Here is a 26651-nt window from a genome sequence, read left to right on the forward strand (position 1 = left end):
AAATCAGAACAACATGATCGATTTCACTAGTTATTATACACAAAACTGAAAATCTTAACAAGAATATTTGTCTTATTTCTAGTTAAAATGTCTAATTTTTAGTCAAAAAAAATCTCATTACATTTAAGACAAGACTCAAAAATAACCATTTTCACCTGTTTCAAGTAGATTTTCACTTAAGATAAGTAGAAAAATCTGCCAGTGGAACAAGATTTTTTTGCTTGTAATGAGAAGATAAATCTTGTCCCACTGGCAGATTTTTCTACTTATTTCAAGTGAAAATTTACTTGAAACAGGTGAAAATGGTCAAATAAGTTATTTTTCTGGTGATGACTCTTGTTTTAAGTGTAATGAGATTTTTTGACTAAAAATTATACATTTTAACTAGAAATAAGACAAATATTCCTGGTAAGATTTTGAGATTTTGCAGTGAGCGAGACTGCATTTGAAAAAGTTCCAATTTTTCTTGACCACACAGATAAGCTCCATAGACTTCTGTGATGAGTATTAGCTGGACGTGTTGATTGATACTCTAGTTAAGTTCTGTGACTCGTAACCTTGCCATACCTTAGCTTTGACTGAATTGACGCCACTGCATCCTGGTAGGAGTGTTGTGCAATAATGATGAATTATTTGAAAGTTATGAAAACTTTCAAGTGCCCTTTTGTTGTAATTTGTGCTTTTAACAGTTTACCTTTCGCTCCAACCCTCTTTTCTTTCTTCTGCCCCCTCCCCTCCTCCTCCTCGCATCTCCATCTCTCCTCCACACTGAAGGCTGAGTTATGGTTCCGCGTTACACCAACGTAGAGCCTACGCCGTAGGGTACGCGGCGACGCGCACCGTACGGTGTTCATCTGCTGGGTGCGCGTCGCCGCGTAACCTACGGCGTAGGCTCTGCGTCGATATAACGCAGCACCATAAATCATGCTCGAGCCTTCCTCCCGCCTCGCTGCACGCTCGCCTGCTCCACTCGCACCACAGTGTGCGTGGAGCCTCGCACTTTGCGGTCGGATACAGTATTGGATTTTGTGCTGGGCTTGCTATGTGCACGGGGCTCCTCAGGGACCAACCAAGCAATGGTCAGTCAGCATAAGTGTTTGCAAGCCGTTACATTTTATTTTTTTATTTTTTTCCCCCCCGCAGCCGACCTTTTAATAGCGCTGGAGAGAAATAAACCGCGCTGCCGCTGCTGGGGAAACTGCTCGGCATCTTCTATTTATCGTTTTTCGTTAATGTTCGTCTGCTTCTTGTCTCTTCTCTCTTTCAAAAATACAATTAACATGCGTGGATGGAGGTGATGTCCAGTAGGACCTGACGCCAAAAACACACCAAGACACCGGCGCAATCTGCGTGTGAGATTCAGATCTTCGGAGAACTTTGCGCATCGTCTTGCGCGGTAAGCTTGGTTTTATTTGGCAGCTGCGCCAAAGACGGCTGCTGCAGGTCGGTGCATTACAAATGTTTGGGGAATTTCAGGGGAAATATGCGTTAGGAAAGACCAGCAAAGGTTAGATTTGGCGGTGAAAGCCGGGAGGTATCCACACCTGAATCCCGCTGCATGTGCTGGGATGCGGCGCATCCTTCACACACACGCGCTGCGGGACAGAAAGCGTTGCAGCTGGAGCTTGAAGGAGTCCCAGACAGCTGCTGTACTTATTGTATCCTGCTGCAGAACAGGTACAAGTACTATTTGATCCGCTTCAGCCCCGGATTTCAGCCGTTTGCAAAAACTTGATGCAACACAAGTGAGATTCTGGGATGGATTATGGGCTGCAAGAGGAAGATGGAACAAATAACGGAAACTGTGACAGATGACAGCTGTAGTTGCATACACGGAGACCGCTGATGTAGATATTCGTGTACATTTTGCACGAAAGCAAATGCAGCAACCTATATGTGTGGTCCACTAGTAATTTTGATTTAGTCTCTATAATAAAAATGCCGTAACAAGTAAATTCAGGGACGAAACCCGTTTTATTTGGGGTTCAAACAAGCAACGGGCAGTGATGGAGAATTAGACACTTGCTGTAGTTTTACACAAGTATGTGTGTGTGTTTTAGGAATGGGCGATGGGATGTGCTACAGCCTTGCAATGAGACGTCTGTGGTTCTCGGTGTTGCTCGTGTGCGCCACCTGCTGTCCGAGGTGAGGAACGACTCCCATAAAGTCAGGCTATTCATGTGTGGAAGGATTAAATGATGTCAAATAGTATTGTTTTTTGTTCTAAAATTTGATGTAGGAGAGGGTTGTCTTAACTTTATATCTTAAATTGGCCTTTCATGCAGCATCTGCCAGGATGCGACTGGAACTCCCAAAGAGGCAGAATTAAACAACAACATCACCATCTTCACTCGCATCCTGGACGGGCTCCTGGATGGCTACGACAACAGACTCCGACCCGGACTAGGAGGTAGACACGCTCAATAACCTTCACTTCAGCAATAAATACAGCCCTACATATGTGCAGTGAGGGAAGTGTTTGGCATGTTTGGCTGAGAGGACGAGTAGTACAAAGAAGTCTACACTTCGGTGGAGGAAGCATCAGTTGCGTAGGAGATTGCAGCCGCCCAGTTCTCAGTTTGAAGGTAATGTGTTGGTATGATGGCACAAAGACAGGTGCTCTGCTGATTAAACCTCCTCCAAGTATGATTTAAAGTCACTGTGAACAAACCTCCGAGCATACGGAGGGCTGCTGTGACCTTGAGCAGGACATTGTACATCACTGATCTGCTGTTCTGCATCTGAGAGCTGAGGTTCTCACCATAAAGGAGAAACTAAATGCTCAGTCTAGTCTAGATCTTAAGTGGACACTCTTTCTCTCCCGTAAAATTAAACAGTTGTGAATTGTAAGTCCTGTTTAATGAAATAAACAGGGCACATATCCGCTCCTACAGCTGCCCCCGTGTGTCTAATGATTCTTTTATAATGTTTACATCCATTGCTTGTTTTTGTGTTGTTATTTTTTTGTACCAGAAGGAGGAGTAAGCAAAAACAGAATTTTTTAAGTTAAAGCAATAAAGAATTGATCTAATGTCAATTTTATTGAAAATTTAAATTAAAGTTCATATTTTCCTTTAAGAAAGCTCGATCTAAAGATGTAGTTTCTTCTTTGAGTGTCAGACTGTGTGAGTCCCACCATATTTTAAGATTGGTGTGTATTATACAGTTGTTTCAAGACCCTTAATCTTCACTTGTTCAGCTACTTTTTGAAAGAACTCATCCGTCACTATGCCACCAGAATAACTGCAACTTCGGCACTTGCTGCAGCAGTTTAATCTGTACAAATAAGTCAAAGCCGGCATGTGGACACTGAAAATAGTCTGTTTTTTTTATAAAGGCTCACCGTGTTCTCTTTATTGTCACAGAGAAGGTGACAGAGATCAAAACCAACATCTTTGTCACAAGTTTTGGTCCAGTATCTGATACTGAAATGGTGAGAAACTCTTTATTTTGTGTGGTTTTTTTTTGTTTTTTTGCATGATGATTTATGTTTGGAAATTTCTAAAAGTTCTTTGTCAGTGACCTTAATGCAAATATGTTGTTCAAATAATGTTGAATCAAAAGTAACAATTTAGCAGTTACAGACACATGAAATATTATCATAAAATAATTGATTCCACTTGATCCTCTCACTCGAAGAAAGTCATAACATCCATTTAAACATATACTGAATGTATCTCTACTTATATGATCTTATTCGTGCACACAGGGAGCTCAACTCTTTAGACATACGTAACAAAGCCTCCTCCATCTTTGTGGACTCAAACAGCTGCCGTGTTCTCCTGCAGGAATACACCATCGACGTATTCTTCCGTCAAAGCTGGAAGGATGAGAGGCTTTGCTTTAAAGGCCCCATGGAGATGCTGCCCCTGAATAACCTTCTGGCCAGTAACATCTGGACACCCGACACCTTCTTCCTCAATGGGAAAAAATCCATTGCACACAACATGACCACGCCGAACAAGCTGCTGCGGCTCAAAGACGACGGGACGCTTCTTTACACCATGAGGTAAGCTCCTCAGCCACCGCCGACCCGACGTCCTGACCTGCACCAGGATAAACAGCTCCTTTCTGATCAGTCCCACGTTAAAAGCGCTGACTGGTGAGGGCTGAGTTGTTGCTGTGTTAGACGTTAGATGTTCTGTAATCCAATCAGAAATGAGGAGATGACTTAAACCTCTATAAACCTCCTGTTTGTGTTTTATTGGATCTTAAGACCCTCAGTACGCTGATACAACCCACGCACTTGTCACGCTTGTCTCAGCAGTGAACTGATGCGTCATCATGTTGTCCTCCTACAGTAAAGTCGAGGTCAGGGAACAGTTTGCTTTGACCCGGCGTCTGCCTCCTTCCCACTCTGTCATTAACTGTCACAAACACCTGTGTCGGGTCTTTTCCCCTTATTTCTGATTTTAACACCCAGTTCTACACATGTGTTGTTGCTAGGGTTGCAAAATTATGAAAGTTGGAAACTTTCCATAAGAATAAATAGGATATATACATACATATGGGAATTAATGGGAAAAAATTACAAATTTGTAAAACTGCAGGTCAGCCTGTAACAGGGAACTTAAACTTGTGGACTCGGAGGATAGAAAGACATCTTTCAGCCAAATTGTGGTAAATATGTTTTGATTTGATGCAAATTAAGTTTAATTTCTAACTTATGCCATCCTCCATCACATGGAACCTTACAGTATATATTTTATAAGGGTGTACTAATACTATGGTATTAAAGTTTAACTAACAAAACCAATGTGGGTAATAGTTTGATTTAACATGCTGATTCAGGACAGCTCATGATTTCATTTACACTAATTGTCCAGGACCAGTTGTAAATTATTGTAACTATTTGAATATGTTAAAATTCATCCGCTCACACCTGTACCTATCTGGAATTGTGTTTTCAGAAGCCTTTTTATTTATTTTTTGTTTATAAACATTATTCTAGAGAATAGTTTCAAATGTTTACCATTTGACTCAAAAATGTAATATTTCCAAAATTTGTGGAGATTCTTCTCATGAAAAGTTTCTGAAACATTTCTGGAAATTTAACCAACATTTCCCACCCATTTGCAACCCTAGTTGTAGAGTTTTTAAACCCCAAAAAAGCATATTTCTGTGAGTGTTAAATACATTTTCTTAGCTATTTCGATCCTCTCATGGTACAGTATTTATAGACTTCTTAGAAGTATCTGGAGTGGCTCGGAGGCCTCACGTGTTTGCATCTGTACAACAAAGGAGAGACGTGTCCTTGATAGAGTTCTCATTTACATTTCAATCATAATCTTATCAGGATGATAAATGCATCCAAATCAAATATTAACAAAGGAAGTTTGAGGAGATGGAAATGGCTCAAGGCTGAAAGTTGTTATTGATCGACTCCATTTAAAATGACTAGAACTCTACAGTGCATTTGCTAATGCTACGAGTAGAAATGACTTTCCAGCTGCCCATTAATGTGCTTGGGAAACAAGGCTATTAGAGGAGCATTTTATGCCCCCTTCTCCTTCATTGGTTGAGAGAACGAGTCCTGCAGTCTGCTGCGCTGCACCGTGAAAATATCTCTCAAAGGAAAATCAGGGGTTCGATCCAGGCACTGCCATGCTTTCCAGTTCACTGTAGAGAAGTAAAGCACACCATGCACCTGAGTGAATAAACAAGCGTTGCTGCAACTGTCCTTCTTTATATCAGCAGATAATGGGCCTGCTGGTCTGCTCTGCTCACCGGTTATGATTCATCCAGGGTCAGCAGTGTTTGTGCATATTTTACTAATGAAAAGCAGTCGGAGCTCTGCTCCAGTGTACCTCTGTGGATATTAGTCAAGATTAGAAGAAAAAAATGTTGGAGTTATGCAAAGCAAGATTAACAACCCAAGGCACATTTATGACACACCTTTTACGAGTAATTCATCACCGTAGAAACCCAGAATTAAACAGTGTGCATGTGAACTTCACTGCAAACAAACCTTGAGAGTCAGTAGATCAGGTTTACTACATTGAAATAACATCTAGCTGCAGTTAACAGTTATATGTCACTCTATTGTTCATTAACCAGTTCACCTTTTTTGCCTTAAAGTCAAAAGGAATTAAAAATGGCGGTTATGATTTTGCCTCATTTGAAGTGCTTGTTTTATCATAGCAACTATTCAAAAAACAGATATGTTCAGTTTACAGCTACAGAAGCGGTAAAATGCAAATTGTCTCTTTGAAGAGCTGGATTTAATGAATACTGTTCCATATATTGAACTCCTAATTATGAAATAGAAAAATAACTTATGAATGGACATCTTGTTTTCCTTTAAAAACAGGACAGATTTAAATATTCCGATCCGTCTCCGTGGTGTGATTTGTCCACAAGGGGGCGCCAAACACTCCAACCCAACGCTGTGACCAGAGACGGGTGATTATGCAGAGTAATATTGTGCTCTGTAATAAACCATATTGCGGATACTGCAGTGAATTCCAGGCCCATCTTTATTTATATCCTCTTTCTCACATATCAAGGCATGTGTGGCGCCATGGGTCACATTTTCATCCAAAAAGCTGAGGCAGCATATGCGCTTTAATATGTTGAAATGCCCCCTCTGTGGTCACTTTGGGCCCTACTTCGCACTGTGTCAGTATCACATGGAAGACCTTGTTTCCTGCCCCCTCTACTATAAATAAAACCAAGCAGCTGGTTTTAATGTTGTGACTGATTTATACGGCATTATATTCTCTGAGGATTACGAGTGAATTAACATGCCTTGTTCCAGATGGTCAAACCGAGCTGGATGCATTTTATCCTAGTCTCCACTGAAGCTGTATCATATACATACCACTTCAAAAAAATACTAAAATACAAATAAAATCTCATGTTTATTTACATATATGTATGGATCCATGTAGAGGAGCTCTGGCTGTTCCATGTATGATCAAAAGAGGGCACCATCACACAAGACTGAGGCTCCACAACTCCCCACCTCAGACTGGCGGTGGTGTGAATGTCTGAAACTTTTAGACATTCACTCGCACTCTGGTCCCTCAGTTAGTTTCTTGTTGGCCTTATCAAACTATGACTTTAATTTGTTTATTATGTTTAGTACAGATACAGTAGGATTTACATTAGCAGAATATGTTTATTTGTGAGGGTGGTACTGAAAATATGTCGCTCGAATTTTGATTTGGTTTCACCTCCTCTTTCAGGCTCACTATCTCAGCAGAGTGTCCCATGCAGCTGGAGGATTTCCCAATGGATGCTCATGCTTGTCCCCTTAAATTTGGAAGCTGTGAGTAAACACACCTCTAAGGAAAGTGAACACATTGAATGTCTGCATTAAATCAAGGGAAAAGATGTGAATGTTTGCTGCCAATCTACCATGGTGGACTTTGTGCACGACAAGCGTGGTCAGTAAAAAAAAAGTAGCATGCAGTTTTGACAAAGCTTCAGTTTGAGCCTTTTCTGTGCAGAGGACATGGCAACGGATGTACATTAGTGTGTTTGACAGGCCGTGTCCGTCAGCTGCAGAGCTGTTGTTGTGGAGGAGGAGGAGATAACCATCTAGCCACTGACGCACTCCTCCTGATTAAGCCATTAATCAACGTGTCAGAGCTTCTCTCCCGCTTGCTTCACTGCCTCCGTTTCAATTTATTGGAAAATATCAGACAGTTAGACACACACTGGAAACAGCTCAAAGCTTTCTACGGTCCACTGAGGTTAACTCTAGAAATGCAGTTGTCCTGCTCGGCCCTTCTCATGACCTTTAATCCACTCAGCTGGACTCAGCACTGCCCCAGTGCTGCAGGGATATCTAGGGGGTTCCTGCCATGTAAGTTCAAGATTAGGCGTTAAAGGTGTTCCCTGCCACTGACGTATGGAGGGTGATCCTGGACCTGAATGCTCTGACATCAGGAGTAAAGGTGCACATGCTGCATGCTGACGTGTATCAGCTCCAAGCCTCTCCTCGGGTCGCCTTTACCTCCGGCTGAGGGCAGGGACGGGATAATGAGGGCACCCAACTGAAGCCCGTTACACAAAGAGATCAGACTGTAAAGCCACTGAGAAGACGTCTGCTTTGCAGCGGCTTAACTCTCCTTAAGTTTAAATACAGAGGTCTGTTTCTGTAAAGTCAGCATAACTGCATTTCTGTAGACTTTGATCCAGTTTCACTTCTCTTATCTCTGCAAGGCCGAGAGAAGGCAACCGTTCACTACAGTTATATCCAGGCAGTCAGGAGAAGAGCGAAGGAGGAGATAGAAAATAAACTGACTACATATCTTTGAGATGTTCTCTGCATGTAACTTGTTTGTGCGTTTATGTAAATACAAATCAGATAAATCTCAATGCATAAACAGATGAACTGAAACAAAACAAAAACAACCTTGAGATGGAAAAGCATTAGATATTAATTTCACAAAAAAGTAGATGTAAATTGTATATTTTTTTTAAACAAATGTTGATGATTTTGTTAAAGTTCTCTAAAATGTCTTAAAATAGCTCCAAATGTCTGGATTTAAGCAATCACAAGCCTAAAGCAATTTAAAGCAAATATGCCTAGTAACTATACATCTTACTGTTTAAAAAAAAAGGTTGAAACACATGATATACAGTAGATAACACACAAAAAAATGTACTCATTTTTATGTGTTTTGATTTTGTGTTTGTAGAGGAATTTGCTGTATTTGTGTTTAAACTGCTTGGTTCTACCTGCCCGGGGTGAAAAGGCTTCTCTAGGCACTGATTATAATAGTTTGAGGTATTCTGCTAACCATAAAAGGACTTTTAAACCCCAATGTGGCCATACAAGCTTAACTCACGAGTGTCTAGGCTGTAAAGGTTACTGGGCTATATATCCTGTTTTTTTCCCAGGGGCCTTTAACCTGATCTAATCCTTTGACCTCATGCACGGTGCTCGCCCAGGAGCACAAGGCTCTCAACACTACTGTAGACCTGTCCACCCTGATGGCCAAATATGACTGAATCTATGTGATATATGGATAGGCGGAAACGTCGGATCTATGTTGAAGCCTTGTTGAAGCCTGGTCGGCCACAAACAGAATACGTTGATTCAACATTGATTACACATTGGAATTAGAATTGGATTGTTTCGTGGTGGATCCACCATTAATTGTCTACCTTGGCCAAAAACCAACCTTTTTGACCATAATTCAACATTGATTTAACATCTCTTGCTATCTGGGCAGTGCTGTTGTGTTAATCACCTTTCCCAGGCTGAACTCTACTATCGTGCTCGTCCTCCCCGCGCTGCAGCTCCTGCCTCTGCTGTTTAAAGCTGCCATTTGAAGAAAGTGTGTCAGGGATTGAGAGTGTTTGAATGATCTAAACGGGCCACAGTGTTTTAGGAGATTGCATTTGGTGCTTTTGATTCTGATTTGTTAGAGCAACCCATATGGCTGGTGGTGAGTTTTGATGTGGATTACTCAGTAATCACTGGTACTAACACGTTTCTTGATCTTATAGACAGAGAATTGTTCTTCACGTCTGCTTTTTTTTTACCTTCAAAGATTAAAATCCCTTCCAATTAGGGTCACACCACTGTTATCAGTTAGCCTTGTTCAATCTACAGACAAAGAAATGTAATTTTAGCAACACCTCAGAAGCTCAATATTTTGAATATCACATGCACTCATCAGCCAGGTTGTTAGATACTGTTTGGAAACTCCTTTTTACTGCGAGGACTGACTTCATATGTTCAACACGGTGCTGGAAAAATCCCTCAGAGATGTTTTTACCAAATGGAGGTGGCCTAAAGTGTGCAAAGAAACCATCTCCAACATGATTGCACAAGCCCCGGCAGCCTGAACTACTGACACAAGGCAGACTGGATACAGGGAGGATTCTGGTGAGCTCGCGTGAACTCTAGCCTCAAGTTCCTGTCCTTGGCTGACAAGTGTGGCACCTAGTGTGGTCTTCTGCTGCTGCAGCCCATCTGCTTCAAGCTTGCAGCTTCAGAAAAGCTCTTCTGTACACGGTTTTTGTTAGTTTTTTTTTGTCAATTGTGTCTTTGAATGACATCTGGCCATCCTGCATCAACAAGGGCACTTTTGCTCAGAGACTGTCTGTTCGCTTGATATATTCTGTTTCTCTGACCTTTAAACCTCGGAGATTCTTGCGTTTTAATGAACTCACTGGAGAGTGAATATTTTTGGTTAATAAATGTGGAAAATTGGACCACTGGGTTTCTGCTGAAAACCAATTTAGCCTTTTAGAGTTTTTGATGGCATTCAAGGACTGAGTGATGCAAAGAACAGGAACTCTTAGCTTGAGTAGTTTGTGTCTACGATCTGGATATCTACAAGCTGCATCACCACGTGTCTGTCAGTGTGTCAAAACATCATTTAGCTTCATTTCAGATCAAACATTTGATACTGTTAGAATTAACAGTGGTACTGAGTAAATTATGTGATGTTGTGACTAATATTGCGGCGTTACATCCCTGAAGAAATTAAATATTACGTATTCAGAGCTGTTTGCATGGATTAAACTGTGTGCAACTATTTGTAATCGCTTTAATTGGATCCACGTTAGGAATCTTTTAATGGCCGCTAAGAACAGGGGTGATTACACTGAGCATAAATAGTTCAGCTCCAGACCTAAACTGTTGTTTTACATGAAGTTGGAGAGCTGATTGATGGAGTCCAGCAACCTACAGAACCCATCATACAAGGTCCCAGTTCTTTAGTTAACAGTTCAGTTAGTAAATATTATCTTTCACACACTTTGTTTCAAGCACACTGAATATGAATTAAAATAAAGATTGAGTGTATTAGTTTATTTCACTGAACCTTCCCAATTCAGAAAATTGCCTTTTCTGGTTTTGTCTTAAGTTCACCTACTAACACCCCTAAAATTCAGTCCTTAAAATATTATAATTTCTTTAATTAAAAGTTTAAAGAAAGGAGAGAGAGAAAACCTCAAATCCACTGATTGCAGTGAGTCACAGGACAACCTCACTGAACAATATGCACATGTTTTTCCCCATGCCATTATTGATTTTACAAAAAATTGAGTCAAAAAGACGACATCATGTGTAATAACAAAACGCCAAGAGGGAAAGACATGAGCAACGCTCTCAGAGACCATTGATAACTTACACGAGAAAAGCATTCAAGTTGCAAATTTTCCCAACATGCAATGCTCAGAGGTTTACAAAAAACTAAACGACAAAAAAAAGCTACGCCTCAGACTATACAGGCCTCAGTCAACACGTTTAACCACACATGCAAAGCGATTAAACAAGTACAGTCTGTTTGAATGGGTAGGCAAGAGAAAGCCTCTTTTCTCTATATAGAAGATGAGAGCAAGACTGAGCCTGAACAAATCAGTACTTTTGGAGCGATGTTCTATGTGCAGGTCAAGACCAAGGTGGAGTTGTTCTGCCTTCATGTCTCCACACCACATTTAGCAAATGCTAAACACAGCATTTCAACGGGAGCATCTATAGCCACACATGGCAGTAGAGTTGTGATGGTTCTGGATTCTTTTGCAGCCACAAGAATCAGGCATCTAGCTGTGACTGAGCCAACCACGCCGTATATTCTCCTCTGTCTCCTAGATGCAAATGTGAGGCAATCTATGCAACATCTAAAACTTGGTCAAAGCCTTGGTTCAAAACCTGAATGAACTGAAACAACGTTGGGTCATACGGCCTGTGAGAGACTGATGGAGTCAAAGAGGAAATGACTGCTGCAGCTTCCTGCAGCTAAAGGTGGATCTAAGCGATCAGGATGTCACCGGGCACCTAGTGTTGACCACATGATTCTTTTTTTTGAGCTTGGCTTTATTTCTCTTTCTTTTTTTTAATAGATGGTGCAGTAAAACATTAAATGTTGCTTGTTTTTACACAAAACACATATGTTTAACATAGTGGCACTGGGCACTAACATTTACACATGACTGAAGATGTAGGAAATCTGTCTCTCAATCATACAGCTGTGCAGCGTACAATCTAACAGGCTGCACTAATCTAACAACTGTGGCGTTACAAGACTTCACTGCAATTTGGTTTGACCCGACTAAATCAGTCTGTGGATTATCATCTCAAAGACAGGATGGCATTGTCTTAAACAAGTCTTGGTGGGATTGAGCTGCAGCGAACATAATTGTCACCTTACGTAAACAAAACACAGATAATCATATTTTGTGTGGCTGGCGTTATATTTCTTTATGCGCCGCATGTATTTATCTGGAATTAAAGCTTTATTTTTATGTTGGAGGATTGAAGACACATAATGTAAAGGCTTAACCACTCTTTAAGCCAGTATGATGGAAGTGTGCATCGTATAGGCTGGATGCATCAAAAGGCAGTTTTGTGCTTGTCAGTCAATCAAATGCTGCAATCACACTTACGTACTAGGCACTGCACATGTTGACAAGGCGGAGCTTTACTGTGCTCTCCATTGCCTTTGTGAAAGACACGATGAGATGTGACCAGAGCGGAGGCCTGATAAACACATCGCGCTGCCAGTAATGAGAAGTCGGCAGCTGCTCCTACTAACTAGCACAATGGGAACTTATCTTTATAATTTAGTTTGAAAATAAAGTTTAGTTATGCGACAGCTGCTGTGCAAACTGTTTTACGGTATGTTTAAATGTTTTTTCCAGAGAGTGAGTCTGTCAAACTAAACGGCAGATGTGCGACACCTTAAATAAGAACATAGTACTGCGGTAACAGGAGCAGTATTGTAATGTCATTTCTTTCTATTTTAGCAGCCCTCAGATTAATAATCTCCCTACAAATAAAATCTCCCTAAAAAAAACAACAAACCCCCCCCCCAGAGAATAACCATCCTGGTGTTTCGTCTTTTGTTCCACTTTAATATTACGGCCTGACCCAGTATTTGAAAATATAAAGTCTTTCTTGTTATTTATCGTACAGCGTGCAACAGATGAAAAAGCAGGTTCCAAATCCTAAAAGAAAAAATAAAGAGAGAGAGATAAAAAAAAGTTAATTTGCGTCAGTTGCGTACCCCTGTAACTGTAGTCAACGAGGAGAAATATCTTCTTTCTTTACTCGAGTGATTTGAGATGATCTGAAGTAAGTACAGCGAGTAGTGAGGCAGCTTAACAGCACGAGATGAACCAGATTCATGTTTATTGCTTCTGTGATTATTCTCTATTTTTCTCAAAGAATATGCAGTTGTGTATGTTTGATGCTAACACTCAAATTATACTGAGAATACCTTTGTTTACAATGAAAACTTTCTGAATGCCTGAAATTTGCAATGTGTTTACTTTTTGCTGCATAGAGAAAATTTTAAAGATTATTTGTGCTGCAGCCACAGATAACTTTGCCAAATTACACCGATAAAACACAAAACTGGAACGGTCAGTTAAAATCTTTCCATGTTGCAGGTTTTCTATTTACTGGGGTGAATTAAAAACATTTGGGCGCCCTCCTTATTAGTGAAAACTAGCCTGGCTCCACGGTAGTTTTGGAAACGTCCATCACGGGCTCGTGATTGTGCTGTAACGTAGCTGTTTTTATACCCATATACTAACCACTAACAACAAGTCTGCTGTACATACTGAATACATTGTCCCCGCTGTATGTACAGTAGTATGCAGTTTTGAAAACTGTGTTGCCCTGAAAGTTGTTAAAATGACACTGATTGTGCATTCTTTTCATTAGAATTTAGATCAATTATAGGCGCCTTTAGCAGGTTGGTATAGGAAGCTGTGAGTAAATATGTAACTGTTTTAATTTAAGCTTAAGAGATGATTTTATTTTTTTAAATTTTTTCCTAAACACAGGCTCAAATATTGCAAAGCAGCTTTACCTTCAGCAGTACCTAACTTGACCTCAAGCATGTCATTTATCAAACTCATCCCTGCCTGAGAGGAGGTAGCAAATCAAGCTTCCAGGGAGCATGAAAGTAATATAGTGAACATGAAAGCAGGGTGTTGGCTGACAGGGTTTTAGCACCGAGTGCTGTTCAGTGTGTTGTTTGATCTGGGACGCTGCGTTTATTTAATAGGCAGTTCTTGAGCAGGTAGCGAATTCAGCATTTTCTCAGCTGAAAGACAGCTGAAAGGATAGAAAAATAAAAACAAAAAGTCAGGAGTGAGCGCCGTGAGCGCCGTGGATAACGACAGTTAAACATCTCTGCCACTCCTGTGGTTTCATTCTATTTTTTTTCCCTTTTTCCCCTTTTTTTCTCCTTTTTTTCCTTTTTTCCCTTTTTTTCCCTTTGTGCTTTCATTCTAGATGTCAGTAGGACGTTTTATTGCAATCATGTTATAAATAGAGAACGGTATCTTGGATGCAGATCACGTACCTTATCAGAATGTTCACAGGCCTATTAAATCTGATTGACCTGAATTATACTTTATTACTCCCGTGAGGAAATTGGATGCATAAATGAAAGCCTGTTTTGAATATTGAATTATAACTAATATTGGTTGAATTGTAAAAACAAAATTCATGCACCGATGCATACATAACAACACATAACAACCAGAACAGCCTCGGTGTGTTTAGTGTGATCCTACAGGTTTCTGGAGTTCTGCTGGATTTATTACACACAACATGCCCAAAGATACTTGCTGCTGTTGTTGTTTGGTTATTTCTTTGGGATGGTGGTAATGGGGATTGTTTCAATATGTCCCAGTGGTGTTAAGAGGAGTTGAGATCTAGTGACCGTGAAGGCCAGAGCACATGATTCACCTGTCTTTCGTGCACATGAAACCATCAGTAAGCCCCGATGCCTCATGGATGGAGATGAGGTATTGTTGTGAGAGGATAGAAATGTATCATTATAGATTAAAGGTAATGACTCAGAACAGATGGAGCTTTAAATCAGGTCCCGTCACTGCAGCGTTTAGGCCTGTATGCTTCTCCAGGTTAACACTGTACTCTCCTACTTGTTGAGATTTCGTGAATTATAACACATACGCTCATATTTTGTGCCACTGCAACCTTAAAATGATAACTTTTACCCTGCACTGAGATCGCATATCACTCCTACACTCTTAACACCAAATACTAGAATTTAATTTTCTTTCCCACTTTGGCATTACTGCTTGCTACTTTATTTTATTATATCTTGATATTTTATTTTGTACATTTTGTTCTTGTGCAGATCTCAGTTTAGTCACAGTTTCTTGTAAAACAGTTGAAATGTCTTCAGCACTGACATTCTTGCCATTTCTGCCTCAACAAAGTGCGTTCCTTGGCCCCCTCGCTCCTCTCTTTCTATCGTAGTAGAAACTGACAATGGGCTGTACTTGCTCAGCATTTAGTTCACATCAAAGATTAAGAGCAGAAGTTAGATGCCTTAGTTCTACATGTGCAGCTGTATCTGTATCTGTCCTGCGTCTCCTCGCATTTCTTAGTTTGTTTCTTTTTTCTGCAATCCTGTTGTTTTATCGTTGCATCATCATGAAACTGTTTCTCATAAAGTCAAGGTCTGGATCTTAAAAATGTTTCCTCTCTGGACTCCAGCAGTAAAAACACTCGCGCTAGCCTTTTAGTTTGATGGTGAATTAGCTGCGTCAAAGGAAGATGGAAGCGAAAATGTATTGGTGTTGTAAATATTCTCTTTTCTGAAGTGCGAGATAGCTCACTGTGTTGGTCCGAGTCCCAGCCTGTGTGTCTTTTTGCCTCCATTTCCTGTCAAATCATTTTCAAAAAATGCCACTAGAGCCAAAAACCCCACAACTATTTTCTTTTTTTTTTTTTTTTTTATATTTTTATCCCGGTTTTTTCCCCCATTTTATCACCCAGTGCTCCTACCTAACAGTCCTGTGCATTGCCATCCTCTACCAACCCCGGGAGGGCCCTGCACTGAGCTCAGGTCTCCTCCTTAACCTGAGGAGTGAGCAGGCCGCATCTTTTCACCAGACAGGGTGGGGTTTCTCCGGCCAGACGTAGCGCGTGGAAGGATCACGTTATTCCGGCCGGATCCTCCCCACCCCATCTGGCGCCCCGGTTGGCCAGAGGGGGCAGTATAGCCCAGGACTGTGTGCATGTTTTTGTGAGGGTAGCTCACATTAGCTACCCAAGGAAACACGGGGAGAACATGCAAACTCCACACAGAAAGATCCTTTCGCCACCCAGGGTGTGGGCACTGAAGTCATGGGGGAACTAACACGCACTTCAGCGCCCACAGCGTTGGGAATCGAACCCAGGACCTTCTTGCTGTGAGACGGCTGCACTACCAGCTGCGCCACCGTGCCCCCCACAACTATTTTCAACATATGTTTCTTTTCCTAGATGCCTATCCAGTCTCGGAAGTGGTCTACACGTGGACTCAGGGAGCGGCCAAGTCAGTGGTGGTGGCAGAAGAAGGCTCGAGGCTCAACCAGTATCACCTGATTGGTCAGACGGCAGGAACGGAGGACATTTACACCAGCCGAGGTCAGTGAGGTGACGGTGGCCCCACCCAGATTACTGAGGACACATTTTTACACAGCTGACCATTTGCTTGAAACTTTCAGTATTTCTGCAAAACCTTGATTTGAAACATTATCAGTCCTATTAGACCAAATCAAATCAACCAGACAATATTATTATACCCGGTATTTTCTCTATTTGGGAAATCACCTAATTTCATGTAATTTTGAGTTGGAAAGAGATGTGAACGTTTGCAGCAGTGATTAGCAGTTAACTGGCAGTCAGGTGGGACCGATCTACCTGCTTTATCCAAGTCTGACCTTTACAATGCATGTTTATGGAAGCTCAACATTTTACAAGCAAACAAGAAGATTTCTGATAATATCAGACAAACAGTGCTAATTCTCTTTAGGCAGGAAAAAGTGACAAAAGATTAAAATAATTTGGACTCCAATGAAGTATTCTTAAGGTCCAGTGGACAGTTTGATCTGATTTTTCTTTTCATTTGTGTAGAATTATGTAAAAAATACTCCTATATTTACATAGCTTTAAATTAAATACATTAATTTTTAGTCATAGTCACGTTTCTGCTTAATTCAGAATGGACATGCCATGTTTCCATAGAGGCTTTTAATTGCATGTTAAAGTAATGTAAAACAAATAAATAGCGTAATAATGCAAAAAACTTTATATTGTAATAAAGATGGGTTTCTTTTGCAAATTGATGTGCATAGGGTGAGATAGAAAGGATTTAAATACATATCTAGATGATAAACAGAGCCAACCCATTCTGTCACAGAATAATGATCACAACATTAGATGATGATTCCTAAAAATCTCTTTCAAAAGGTTCTTATATATATTGTCAAGGTGGTTTGCCTGCTCAACAAGGACAGCTTGTCATCATTGATGGGACAACTGATTTTTAACGATGCCCCTTTTTCTTTAATCACTCTGTTATTACATAAGTCCTGCAGTCGCTTCAGGCAGGAGCCAAGATTGCAGGCCTCCGATTACCCCGTCATTCAGCTCTGTGTTGTTGCTGTGTGCCATCTAAGGATGCTGGGAGAAGAAAAATTATGTTCAAATCAAGCTTGATAGAGACAATGAATGACTCACAAGGATTTGAGAGTGCCTCCCACACACAGCCAGCTGTCTCTGGGGCTTCCAGGAGAAGAGAGAGGGTGGGATGGGATGTGATGGGATGGGAAGGGATGGGGGGTGGGGGTAAAAAAAATCACTTATCCATGGTCTGAGGCCATTGGGTCTGTAGGGTTAATCCGTATGCAGGCCCATCAGTTGTGCTTTTACCAAGTGACGTCGCAGCCGAGGGATTGGCTGCTGGGGAAGAGACACGTGGGCCGGGGGGCTTAATTCTGTTATGTAAAGAATAATACATTTCCTCCGCTTGGTTGTCGATACCGACGCTGTTACAGAGGAAGGGGTTTCCTGCAGCGTCCTGCATATTTTGGGATACATGATGTTTACACTGGAAGATTTATAAGAATGACCATTTGTTGGAAAAATTGGTACAGAGCTTTTTTTAAACTGTTGCAGAAGAAAATCCAGCCATGATGGAGGTGATGGAGGAGCCAGAGTTAGGACAAGTTCAGATGAGTACACAGTGCTATATTTTACATGAGAGACTTGCTAAAAAGGGAAAGTAAATCTCACAAAGCCATCATGCTGTTAATTAGTACACCTAATCTGAGGTTCAGACCCTCTTTAACCAGCCTAGAATATCTCAGCAGTGTGGTGTAAGTGACCCCTGACCTAGCAAAAAAGAAAATATAGTGACAGGCAAAACTACACAAATCAATTCCTCCAGATGATAACATGAAGTTGCAAAGCTCAACAGATGCTCTGGATCTTTACTCACCAGTTGACCAACATAGCTGCGTTGTTCTCCGCTATGAATGGCAGTTCCCCACAGACATTCCAAACACCAAGCAGTAAAATCCACCACACCCGCATTTTTTTTCACACCTCTAGGTTTTCCATCCACTTACAATCCCGGCGGGTGGTCAGATCAGAGCAGAGTTCCCCCGGCTGTGCCGCCTCGGAGCGGGGCTGCTGGCTTGTTGTCCACGGAGGGAAGGCAACACAGGTGTCCTTTTCACTAAAGACATGGTGCTCTTGGTGTCAGTGCACAAACCATCCAAACTTTGCTCCGGTTGCTCTCAGCCCCCCTCTGCTCCAGACATCTGTGCACCTGCTGGTAATCACTGCTGACCCAGGTCTGTGTTAGTGTTCCTGCTCAGGCAACGCAAGGATGCACGCCCTCAATCAAGAGCGGCCTGGCAGAATGGGATGGACTCTGCTACACACACACACACACACACACACACACACACACACACACTCTCTCTCACACGTAGAGAGACAGAGGGAGGGTGAGAGAGATATATACAGGATGCAGATTGTGACAAGGGATTAGTGAGACAGAAAAATCCGATTTTGCCAGGAGAAAGCAGCAGTCATCTGTGGATTTTCTATAGTTTATCAGACTGAAGCTCGACAGGATTTTTTGTAGAAAAAAAAAAATCCTTCAAATGCAATCTTCAGTTGGTTAACAGGATATGGTGATTTCCCCACCAGCCTATTTTTTTTTTCCTAATATTTTACCTCACACATTTGAAGGACAACCCTGGCTATAGCTGATAAAACTTCATTTGTATAGCACTTAATCACACTTAACTAAGGGATGACACGACACCTGCTCACTGAGGGAAATGAAAATAAGTCAGTGCAAGGCAAAGCAAGTTAATTTGGGAACACTTCATGTAAGACTATTCAAAGGGCTGTTACATAAAAACATTAAAAAAAGGTGCATTCAAAAGTAAAAGTTAAGAGCAGAAAAAGAAATAAGACAGACGGACAAAAGTCGAAAAAAATAAATGAATAAAACAAATGTTATCCAAGAAATAAAGGTTGTAGTGCATTGTGGGAGATTACTGAAATGCAGCAGTAAATGAAAAGATTTTCGGAGAGTTTCATCAGCCCTGATGCATTCTGGGAGTTTGTTCCACAGGGGAAGAGCATAAAAGCTGAACGTTGTCTCGCCGTGCAGCTGTTTGATGGATTTTTCAGGGAGACCCATGACACCAGCGTCCAGTCTACTGAAGATAAAAGCATGGACAAGTTTTCTAAGTCATGCTGAGACATCAGTCCTTTAATCCTCAATATGTTCTTGAATTGAAGGTCTTTTTATTGATTTTTCAACTGTTACAGAATGCATTACATCTCAGAAAATTTGAATGAACATAGTAAATATAAAGCATAACCCCCCCCATGTCTTGCTCCAACAGAGCTCCATCCCTACAACTGAATTATTGTACATTTCAATCATCAACAGAATAAATTCAAGAACATTTACAGTACTCATTCAATGTGACAAGAATCTTAATCAAAATACAAAACCAATAAAATAAAGACAATAAGGTTAAAAGATAAAACATCAAACACAACAAATAAAAATAAATGATTAAAAATAAATAAAATACAGTATAAGGGTCAGGGTTACAAAGCTGCAACAAGAGTACCGTCCAAGAGTAAGGTCCTATGGATACAGTACCTCTAAACATCAGAGAAAGCTTTAAATATTGATTGCAAGAAATTATTTAATTTTGAACAAAACTGAAACATGTGCAAGAGTGGCTGGTGTTTGTCCCCAGCGATCACACGCAGGATTGATGTTAGGCACAAACTTAGCTCATTTTGCTTTTGACCAGTGGAGAAGATATAAAACCTTAAACTAGATGGCTGTATGCCGAAAGGCAGAAGGAAGAGGAATTAATTTTATCCAGAGCTTTCAACCAAACTTCATCAGAAAACTGTATCCCCAAATCTTCCTCCAGCTGGTTCTTTGTCAAAGTTAAAGATTACAAATTATGCGAGTTTAACAGAGCATAGATAGACTATACCAATATTTCCTTTCCAGCATAGATTTAGTTTCAAAATTGAATCTAAAAGAGAGCTACAGTAGGTGGTTGAGACGATATGTTCTTTAGGTGATAATGTCCGGACTTCACCACTATGATAAAATTCCAGTCTGAGTCCAGAAGCACACAGATTCCTGGCTTGGCTCTTGGTTTTTAGCTTCACTCCATGAAGCTGACTTCATTGGTTCCAAATACAATATTTGCGGTTTTTGTCTTCACTAACTGAGGAAAATTATGGCACACCCACTCTTTAATTTGATCAACACATTTGATCAATGTTTGAATTGGATTATAGTTTCCTGTGAGATGGTTATATAGATTTGTGTGTCATCTGCATAGGTATGGTAACACATTTTGTTCTTATTTGTAATTTGAGCAAGTGGGAGCATATAAATGTTAAACAACAAAAGCCCCAAAATTTAACCTTGGGCAACTCCACACTTTATTTTTTGTTAGCTCTGATTTGTAGTTACTTTAAGACACAAAACAGTCCTATTTTTTAGGGAGGAATCAAACGGGCAAAGTGCTGCATCAGAGAGTCCCACCCAGTTTGTCAACTGGTCTTTCAAGATGTTATGGTCAACCGTGTCGGATGCACCAATAAGACCAAGGCTAAAATGTTGCTACTCTCCGTATTGGAGTGGATGTTTTGAAGGACCTTTACTAGAGCTGTCTCAGTGGTGTGATGTGGCCTGAAACCTGACTGTAAGACATCAAAACACTTCATTAGTATCAGGAGGCTGTGCAACAGTTGAGAAACAGCTTACCAATCTTACTAAGAAAGGTAAGGTTTTTTACAGACCTATAGCTGTTCACAAGCAACCTGTCCAGACTATTCTTTTATAAAAGTGGCTGTTTTTAGACACAAACAGTCGATACCTGAATCTAGAGAAGTATTTACAATCTCTAAAGATCTGAGGCCATACAATGTGCAATACTTTTAAAAGAAAAACCCAGTTGGCAGAGTATTAAGGCAGTCACATAGGTTTTTATGAGTGATTGGACAAAATTGGCTTCTGTAAGTGGACACAGAGGTTGCACGTTTCCTGCATCTAGCATAGGAGCACTGAGTGACTGACAGTAATTTTCTGAATTGTGTCAGTAAAGAAAGAAGCAAATTCATTGCAGCTACAGTTGGACAGAAGTTCAGGGCTACTGGCAAAGGACCTCTCACTGAACCTCTCACTGTGGTTTAATGGCGTGTGATTTCTTGATTTTACAGGTCTGGCAGTAATCAGGTTTGGGTCTAGCTGCTGAAATTGAACTCAGCTTTCAAAAAAAAAATGTGGTTAATCACAGTTATTTCATGATTTAACAAGGGTGATCAATTACTTTTTCAGATATTGCCAGCTTGGCTTGGGTAGCTTATGTCCATTAACAAATGAAATCATCATTGAAAAGACCGATGCATTTTGGATTTACCCAAGTAATCTTTGTCTGATATAAAAATGTGTCTGATGATCAGAAACATGCAAGTGAACATGAAAACATGAAATCTGTGAGGGGGTAAATACTTTTTCACATCACTGTACCAACGTCAATGTAATCAGATGTGTAATCTGTCTAATGTATGTTTCAACCCACTAGCTGTGTGAAGTTTTTAAATCTTTAATATCAAAAGTCCCTGCAACCCAATACAATAGTCCTGGGGCTTTCTCAAAGATCCACTGAAGAAATACAAACTAAACAAAATAAAAAAAGATAAATAATGTTGCATCCCATCTTATCAAGCTGTTGCTAGGAAAACTAAAGCTAACCACAGAAACCCAAATCCATGTCAAGCAATGACGACAGTAAAATGAAACAACAACGCAAGTGTTCATCCTGTTTTTACATGAAATGTCTCAATCATCATTGTTCCACTGTTAGATGACCCAGAAACACAGAATTTGGTAAATAGGTCAAATGAAGGAAGGGCTTTACACCAAACAGGTGGATTTAAAGAGATTGAATGATTGCAAAACAATATTCTATGTCCTTCAATAAAATCTGTGTCATTTTACTCAATATTTGCTTGAATGTTTGTTTTACTTTTGATATCGCTGTGTGAAAACTAAACAAATGACTGCATTCTCACAAGAATCTCATCGTCTTTTTACCTCAGCAAAAGTTGCTTCAGTCCTCCATCCCTGTGAGACATTCACAGAATGTCAGCATCAGCAACAATAATCAACAACAAACTCACAGAGCAAAGGCGGACGTCTTGGTAGGGACAGCTGACACAGGGAGGAAACAAATGGAAGAAGGAGAGTGTGACCGAGCAAAAGCCGCAACAAAACTAAATCTAAGACAGTGATTGTAAAAGCGAGTCAACCTCCACCACTTACAGGGTTCTCGAAAGTGCTGAAAGTTCCTTTGTGCTGCTTTTGATTTTGATTTTGAGTTTTTATTTCGGTCAATTTGGATACAACATAATACAACATAAAAAAGGTCCAATATTTTAAGTGGCACCGAAAAGGTATAGGCTGAAGCAAAGGCTTATTATGCCTACCCTTTTATAAACCTCGACTCAGGAAGTTTTATACAAAACAAAACAAATAATTTGGGTTCAAACATTGAAAAATAATGGATATATTGAACAAGTAACAGAGGTAACTAAACAAGAAGCAAAGACAAAAAACAACAAAGACAAAAACAAAACAAAAAACATACTATAAATTGCAAGGAGTGATAAATTAAGTGGTTTTTAGCTGGAGACTGTACAGCCCGGAGAGCAGAGGTTAAGAGTAGAGTGTGTAAAAAGAATTTAACATAGCAAGTGGTATAAAGTATAAAGCTTTAAAGTCTGATTAAAACAAAGACAGAGATTTATATGGAGACATATGCTTTGTTATGTGTTTGTAAACTACTTTATTATGCTGAATTCTGGAGTTTGTCCATCAGTTTTTTTCTGTTGATGTTCTGTTCAGGATTTTTAACCACAGGTCTAAAATCATTTGCCCACTTTTGCTCCAGATGGGTCAATATAGATGTGCTATTTAAATATCTTTAGGCTGCTCTGTTCACACTGTTGATATGTTTACAGCGGCCGAGAACTTCCAAAATGTACAAAAAGGTGTCACATACTATTCCCTTCAGTTCTACTGTGTTGTTCTTGTGGAAACATCTAGAATAAGCTTTACAAGTGATGTTTTGGCTGAAACTTCAGCGGGTTTAAGAACATTATGTCTTCTGTCCTGCTGTTTTTAACAGGCCAGTACACAGTGATGATGGCACACTTTTACCTGAAAAGGAAGATTGGCTACTTCGTGATCCAGACCTACATGCCTTGCTTCATGACTGTAATCCTGTCGCAGGTTTCATTTTGGCTCAACCGCGAATCCGTGCCAGCGAGAACTGTCTTTGGTAAGTCTAGCAGCACGCAAGCACATCAGTCAGGTATACGATAAAAGTATTTTGACTTGGACAGCAGCAATGAAGCACTTAGTGAGTAATAGTATTAAAGTTTAAAAGCAGTGCTTAGACATTCATTTTATGCTTTAGCTCTTAAAGGTTTTTTGTTGTTTTTTTTTACATCTGCCCTGGTTTTGTCACGACTATAAGACTGAGCCCGTTTCTTCCATCCCCAGGTGTGACCACGGTGCTGACCATGACCACTCTCAGCATCAGCGCTCGAAACTCCCTGCCTAAAGTGGCGTATGCCACTGCCATGGACTGGTTCATCGCCGTGTGCTATGCCTTTGTCTTCTCTGCTCTCATCGAGTTTGCCACAGTGAATTATTTTACCAAAAGAAGCTGGGCCTGGGATGGGAAGAAAGCCATGGAGGCTCAACAGCCTAAGGTACGTCCTGGAGATGTGTGATACCTTATTGATGTAACACTGGAGGACCCATTTGTGGCTGCTGACTTTTTGAGAAGGTGCAAAACATAAAATAAAATAAAATAAAATAATGAAAGTGGAGTTTCTTTTCTGTTGCCTGTTTTATTTAGCACCGTTCCCCTATTTCAGACAGAAGTCAATAGTAATGTGATGAAAGTGTTCCATTTGTACTCGTGTAAACATTTATGTGCCTGTAAGTCCCTGCTCTGTTAAATGTTGAATTTATGTCGGGGAATGATGGGTGTGAAGCACTGTTTTTGAATGAACTTTTGTTTTTGACTTTGCAGAAAAAAGACCCCTTAGCACTTTTGAAGAAGCCGAACAACACGTGTTCAGCCGGTGTGAATTACACAGCCAACCTTACAAAGGACACGTCCATCTCCACCATTTCAAACAGCACGACTGTTCACCTCAAACCGTCTGAAACCAAGGCTCCAGACCCTAAAAAAACGTACAACAGTGTGAGCAAGATTGACAAGATGTCCCGGATCGTGTTCCCCGTGCTGTTTGGGACCTTTAACCTGGTTTATTGGGCCACGTATCTCAACAGGGAACCCGTCATCAAAGGAGCCGTGTAGGAGCTCTGTGACAGTGGCCATTCTTGTGCTGAAAACCACCGAAGGATTTGATGAATGCTGTCAAAAACAGTGCCAAGCACTTAGTCCGTTTATCACTGATGTCTGTTTAGGTTCATTAGACAACCTTGCATGTGTCTTGCTTCAGAAGAGTGTTGCCTTGTTTTCCTTTCATTTGTACTTTTATGATTAACAACTTAAAACGGTTTATTCGTCACCTCAGTCACACCTCAGTTAGTGGTTCATTTCTGACAATTTCTTTAAAACTTAAGCATTTGGCATTTCTATTTTCTCATTAAATCTTATGTAGACAAGGGTATGACAAGGCCAAATGCTATGCAAAATAACATTTTTAACTGTTTTATTACTCAAAACTGGCTTCTACCTTTGTAATTCTTACTTTGTACAATATAAATGAGCTGAAGGTCCAGAGATGTGAGACTGGACCAAGGCACATGGACATTTGCTTCCTTGTTACAAGCAGAAGAATAGCCATGCTAAATGTGTCGCCTTCAGAGTGTGATAGCTCATTATGGGGGCACTGAAATCTCAAGCAACTCCTATTTTCGAAGCCAAGATTGCAACAATAATTAATTGTAAATGTTGTTTCTTTGTTTTTCTGCTACTTCTCTTGAGTTAGAATGGCCAGTTTCCATTAAGTTATGTCAAATGTTATTGTGTCAATAGCAATTCAACAGGGACACTATTCCAAGTTCACCAGGTAAAAATCTGTGTATGCATAGTAGTAGTTAGTAGTTAGAGACGCTTGTATATATGCAGCTGCTTTTGGAAGAGTGGCACTGAGCTGGTGAGATGTCTTCTATGTGATGCGTAAACAGCAGCAATGTTCCTCTAGTCTAGTGCAACATTGGAAAATGAGCCAAATACTTAATATATGCTTTTTATTTATTTATTTTTTTAATTATTAACACTTTTTGACAAGTTTTTTCATTCGTATAAGCAATGAGAGCAACTTCGAAATATTCTTGATATGTATATTTGGATGCTTTTAGCAGAATCTCAGTATTTATTATTTGTAGGAAATAAAATGACAGATTTTTCATTCACTAAAAGACAATTTTAAAGCAGCAAAAAAGACAAAAACCAGCCAATGTACCATTGGATTCCTGTCTGGTTGTCTCTTGCAATAACTGTGTATCGCGTCATGGGGCTTTATCTCACATCAGCAATGATAAAACTAGCATGCAGAGCTGCAGCGGCTGCATGGCTGAAGCAAATGAGAGATTCAAGAGAGTTGACAGAGAGAAAATGACTCAACAAGAGACCCAAACAATGATAAATATAGTTTTTTTTTTTTTGTTTTTGTTTTTTTTTGTCATTGTTGTTTTTTGAACCTGGCTATTTGTTTCCCCAAATGTTTACTGCAAAAACAAATAACTTCTAAGTTCTACTCTTAGTGCTAAGCTAACCCTAGCTCTGTAGCTTAGTATTAAGGTTAAAATCTGTTTAAAAATTAAATCATAAATAATTACCATTTACCACATAGTCATAGTTTAATGCAGTTTTGAAAATGAAATTCAAAAGAGATTGACTTTGGTAAAAGTATTTTTTCTAGAAAAGATGTAGTCATCATTTAACACTCAAACACAATCTGAGACCTTTGATAATGATACATGACAGCGTAGCTCAAGAGTTCTCTCCAGTTAGTGGACCACCGTTTTGGCTTTTAAATTATAGCCAGATAGTCTTCAGCTCCGGCAGCTGCATGCCACTGTCCCCAACCAGGAGAAAGGCATAAAACCACAACACATTTTCACTTTTGGAGTGCAATAAAAGAAACAAATGTTAGAATTCACGTTATGTTTTAAAATCAGTTTCAGCAGAGCCAAACGTAAGGTTTTCTACAGTTTTAAGTCTTTATATTAAGCTCATCTGCTTCATTGTCTCAGTCAGGGACATGCGGATGGTGTCAGGATTCCCATCATTCTGTCAATCACCAAATCAACATATATATCACC

General features: G+C 40.2%; 2 protein-coding genes across 9 annotated transcripts in view; one reads left to right on the plus strand and one right to left on the minus strand.

The window, feature by feature from the left end:
• Positions 1–18611, minus strand: part of gabrb3 (gamma-aminobutyric acid type A receptor subunit beta3) — a 59185-nt gene extending 40574 nt beyond the window's left edge. For 5 of the 6 annotated variants that reach the window (XR_009783926.1, XR_009783927.1, XM_061737859.1 and 2 more), the window contains exon 1: positions 18216–18611. Coding sequence is in view for 3 of the 6 variants with exons in the window: in XM_061737859.1 (XP_061593843.1) it covers positions 18216–18310 (95 nt within the window). In the remaining 3 variants the exon portion in view is untranslated. The remainder of the gene's footprint in view (positions 1–18215) is intronic. The other variant, XM_061737861.1, reaches the window with a different exon arrangement.
• gabra5 (gamma-aminobutyric acid type A receptor subunit alpha5) lies at positions 1024–26049 on the plus strand. Of its 3 annotated transcripts, none has more exons than XM_061737865.1 (11): positions 1036–1079; positions 1309–1396; positions 2061–2145; positions 2286–2410; positions 3366–3433; positions 3789–4009; positions 7188–7270; positions 16217–16360; positions 23470–23622; positions 23847–24058; positions 24385–26049. In XM_061737865.1, exons 3-11 carry the CDS (start codon positions 2063–2065, stop codon positions 24673–24675), a joined length of 1380 nt encoding a protein of 459 aa, XP_061593849.1. In that variant the 5' UTR covers positions 1036–1079; positions 1309–1396; positions 2061–2062; the 3' UTR covers positions 24676–26049. The 3 variants fall into 3 exon arrangements, with proteins under 3 accessions (XP_061593847.1, XP_061593849.1, XP_061593848.1); XM_061737864.1 differs by having other exon boundaries at positions 1038–1079; positions 1295–1396; XM_061737863.1 differs by having other exon boundaries at positions 1024–1396.
• Positions 26050–26651: the final 602 nt, after the last annotated feature.

The sequence above is a fragment of the Cololabis saira genome, chromosome 13, assembly GCF_033807715.1.
Source record: "Cololabis saira isolate AMF1-May2022 chromosome 13, fColSai1.1, whole genome shotgun sequence".
Classification (NCBI taxonomy): Eukaryota; Metazoa; Chordata; class Actinopteri; order Beloniformes; family Belonidae; genus Cololabis; species Cololabis saira.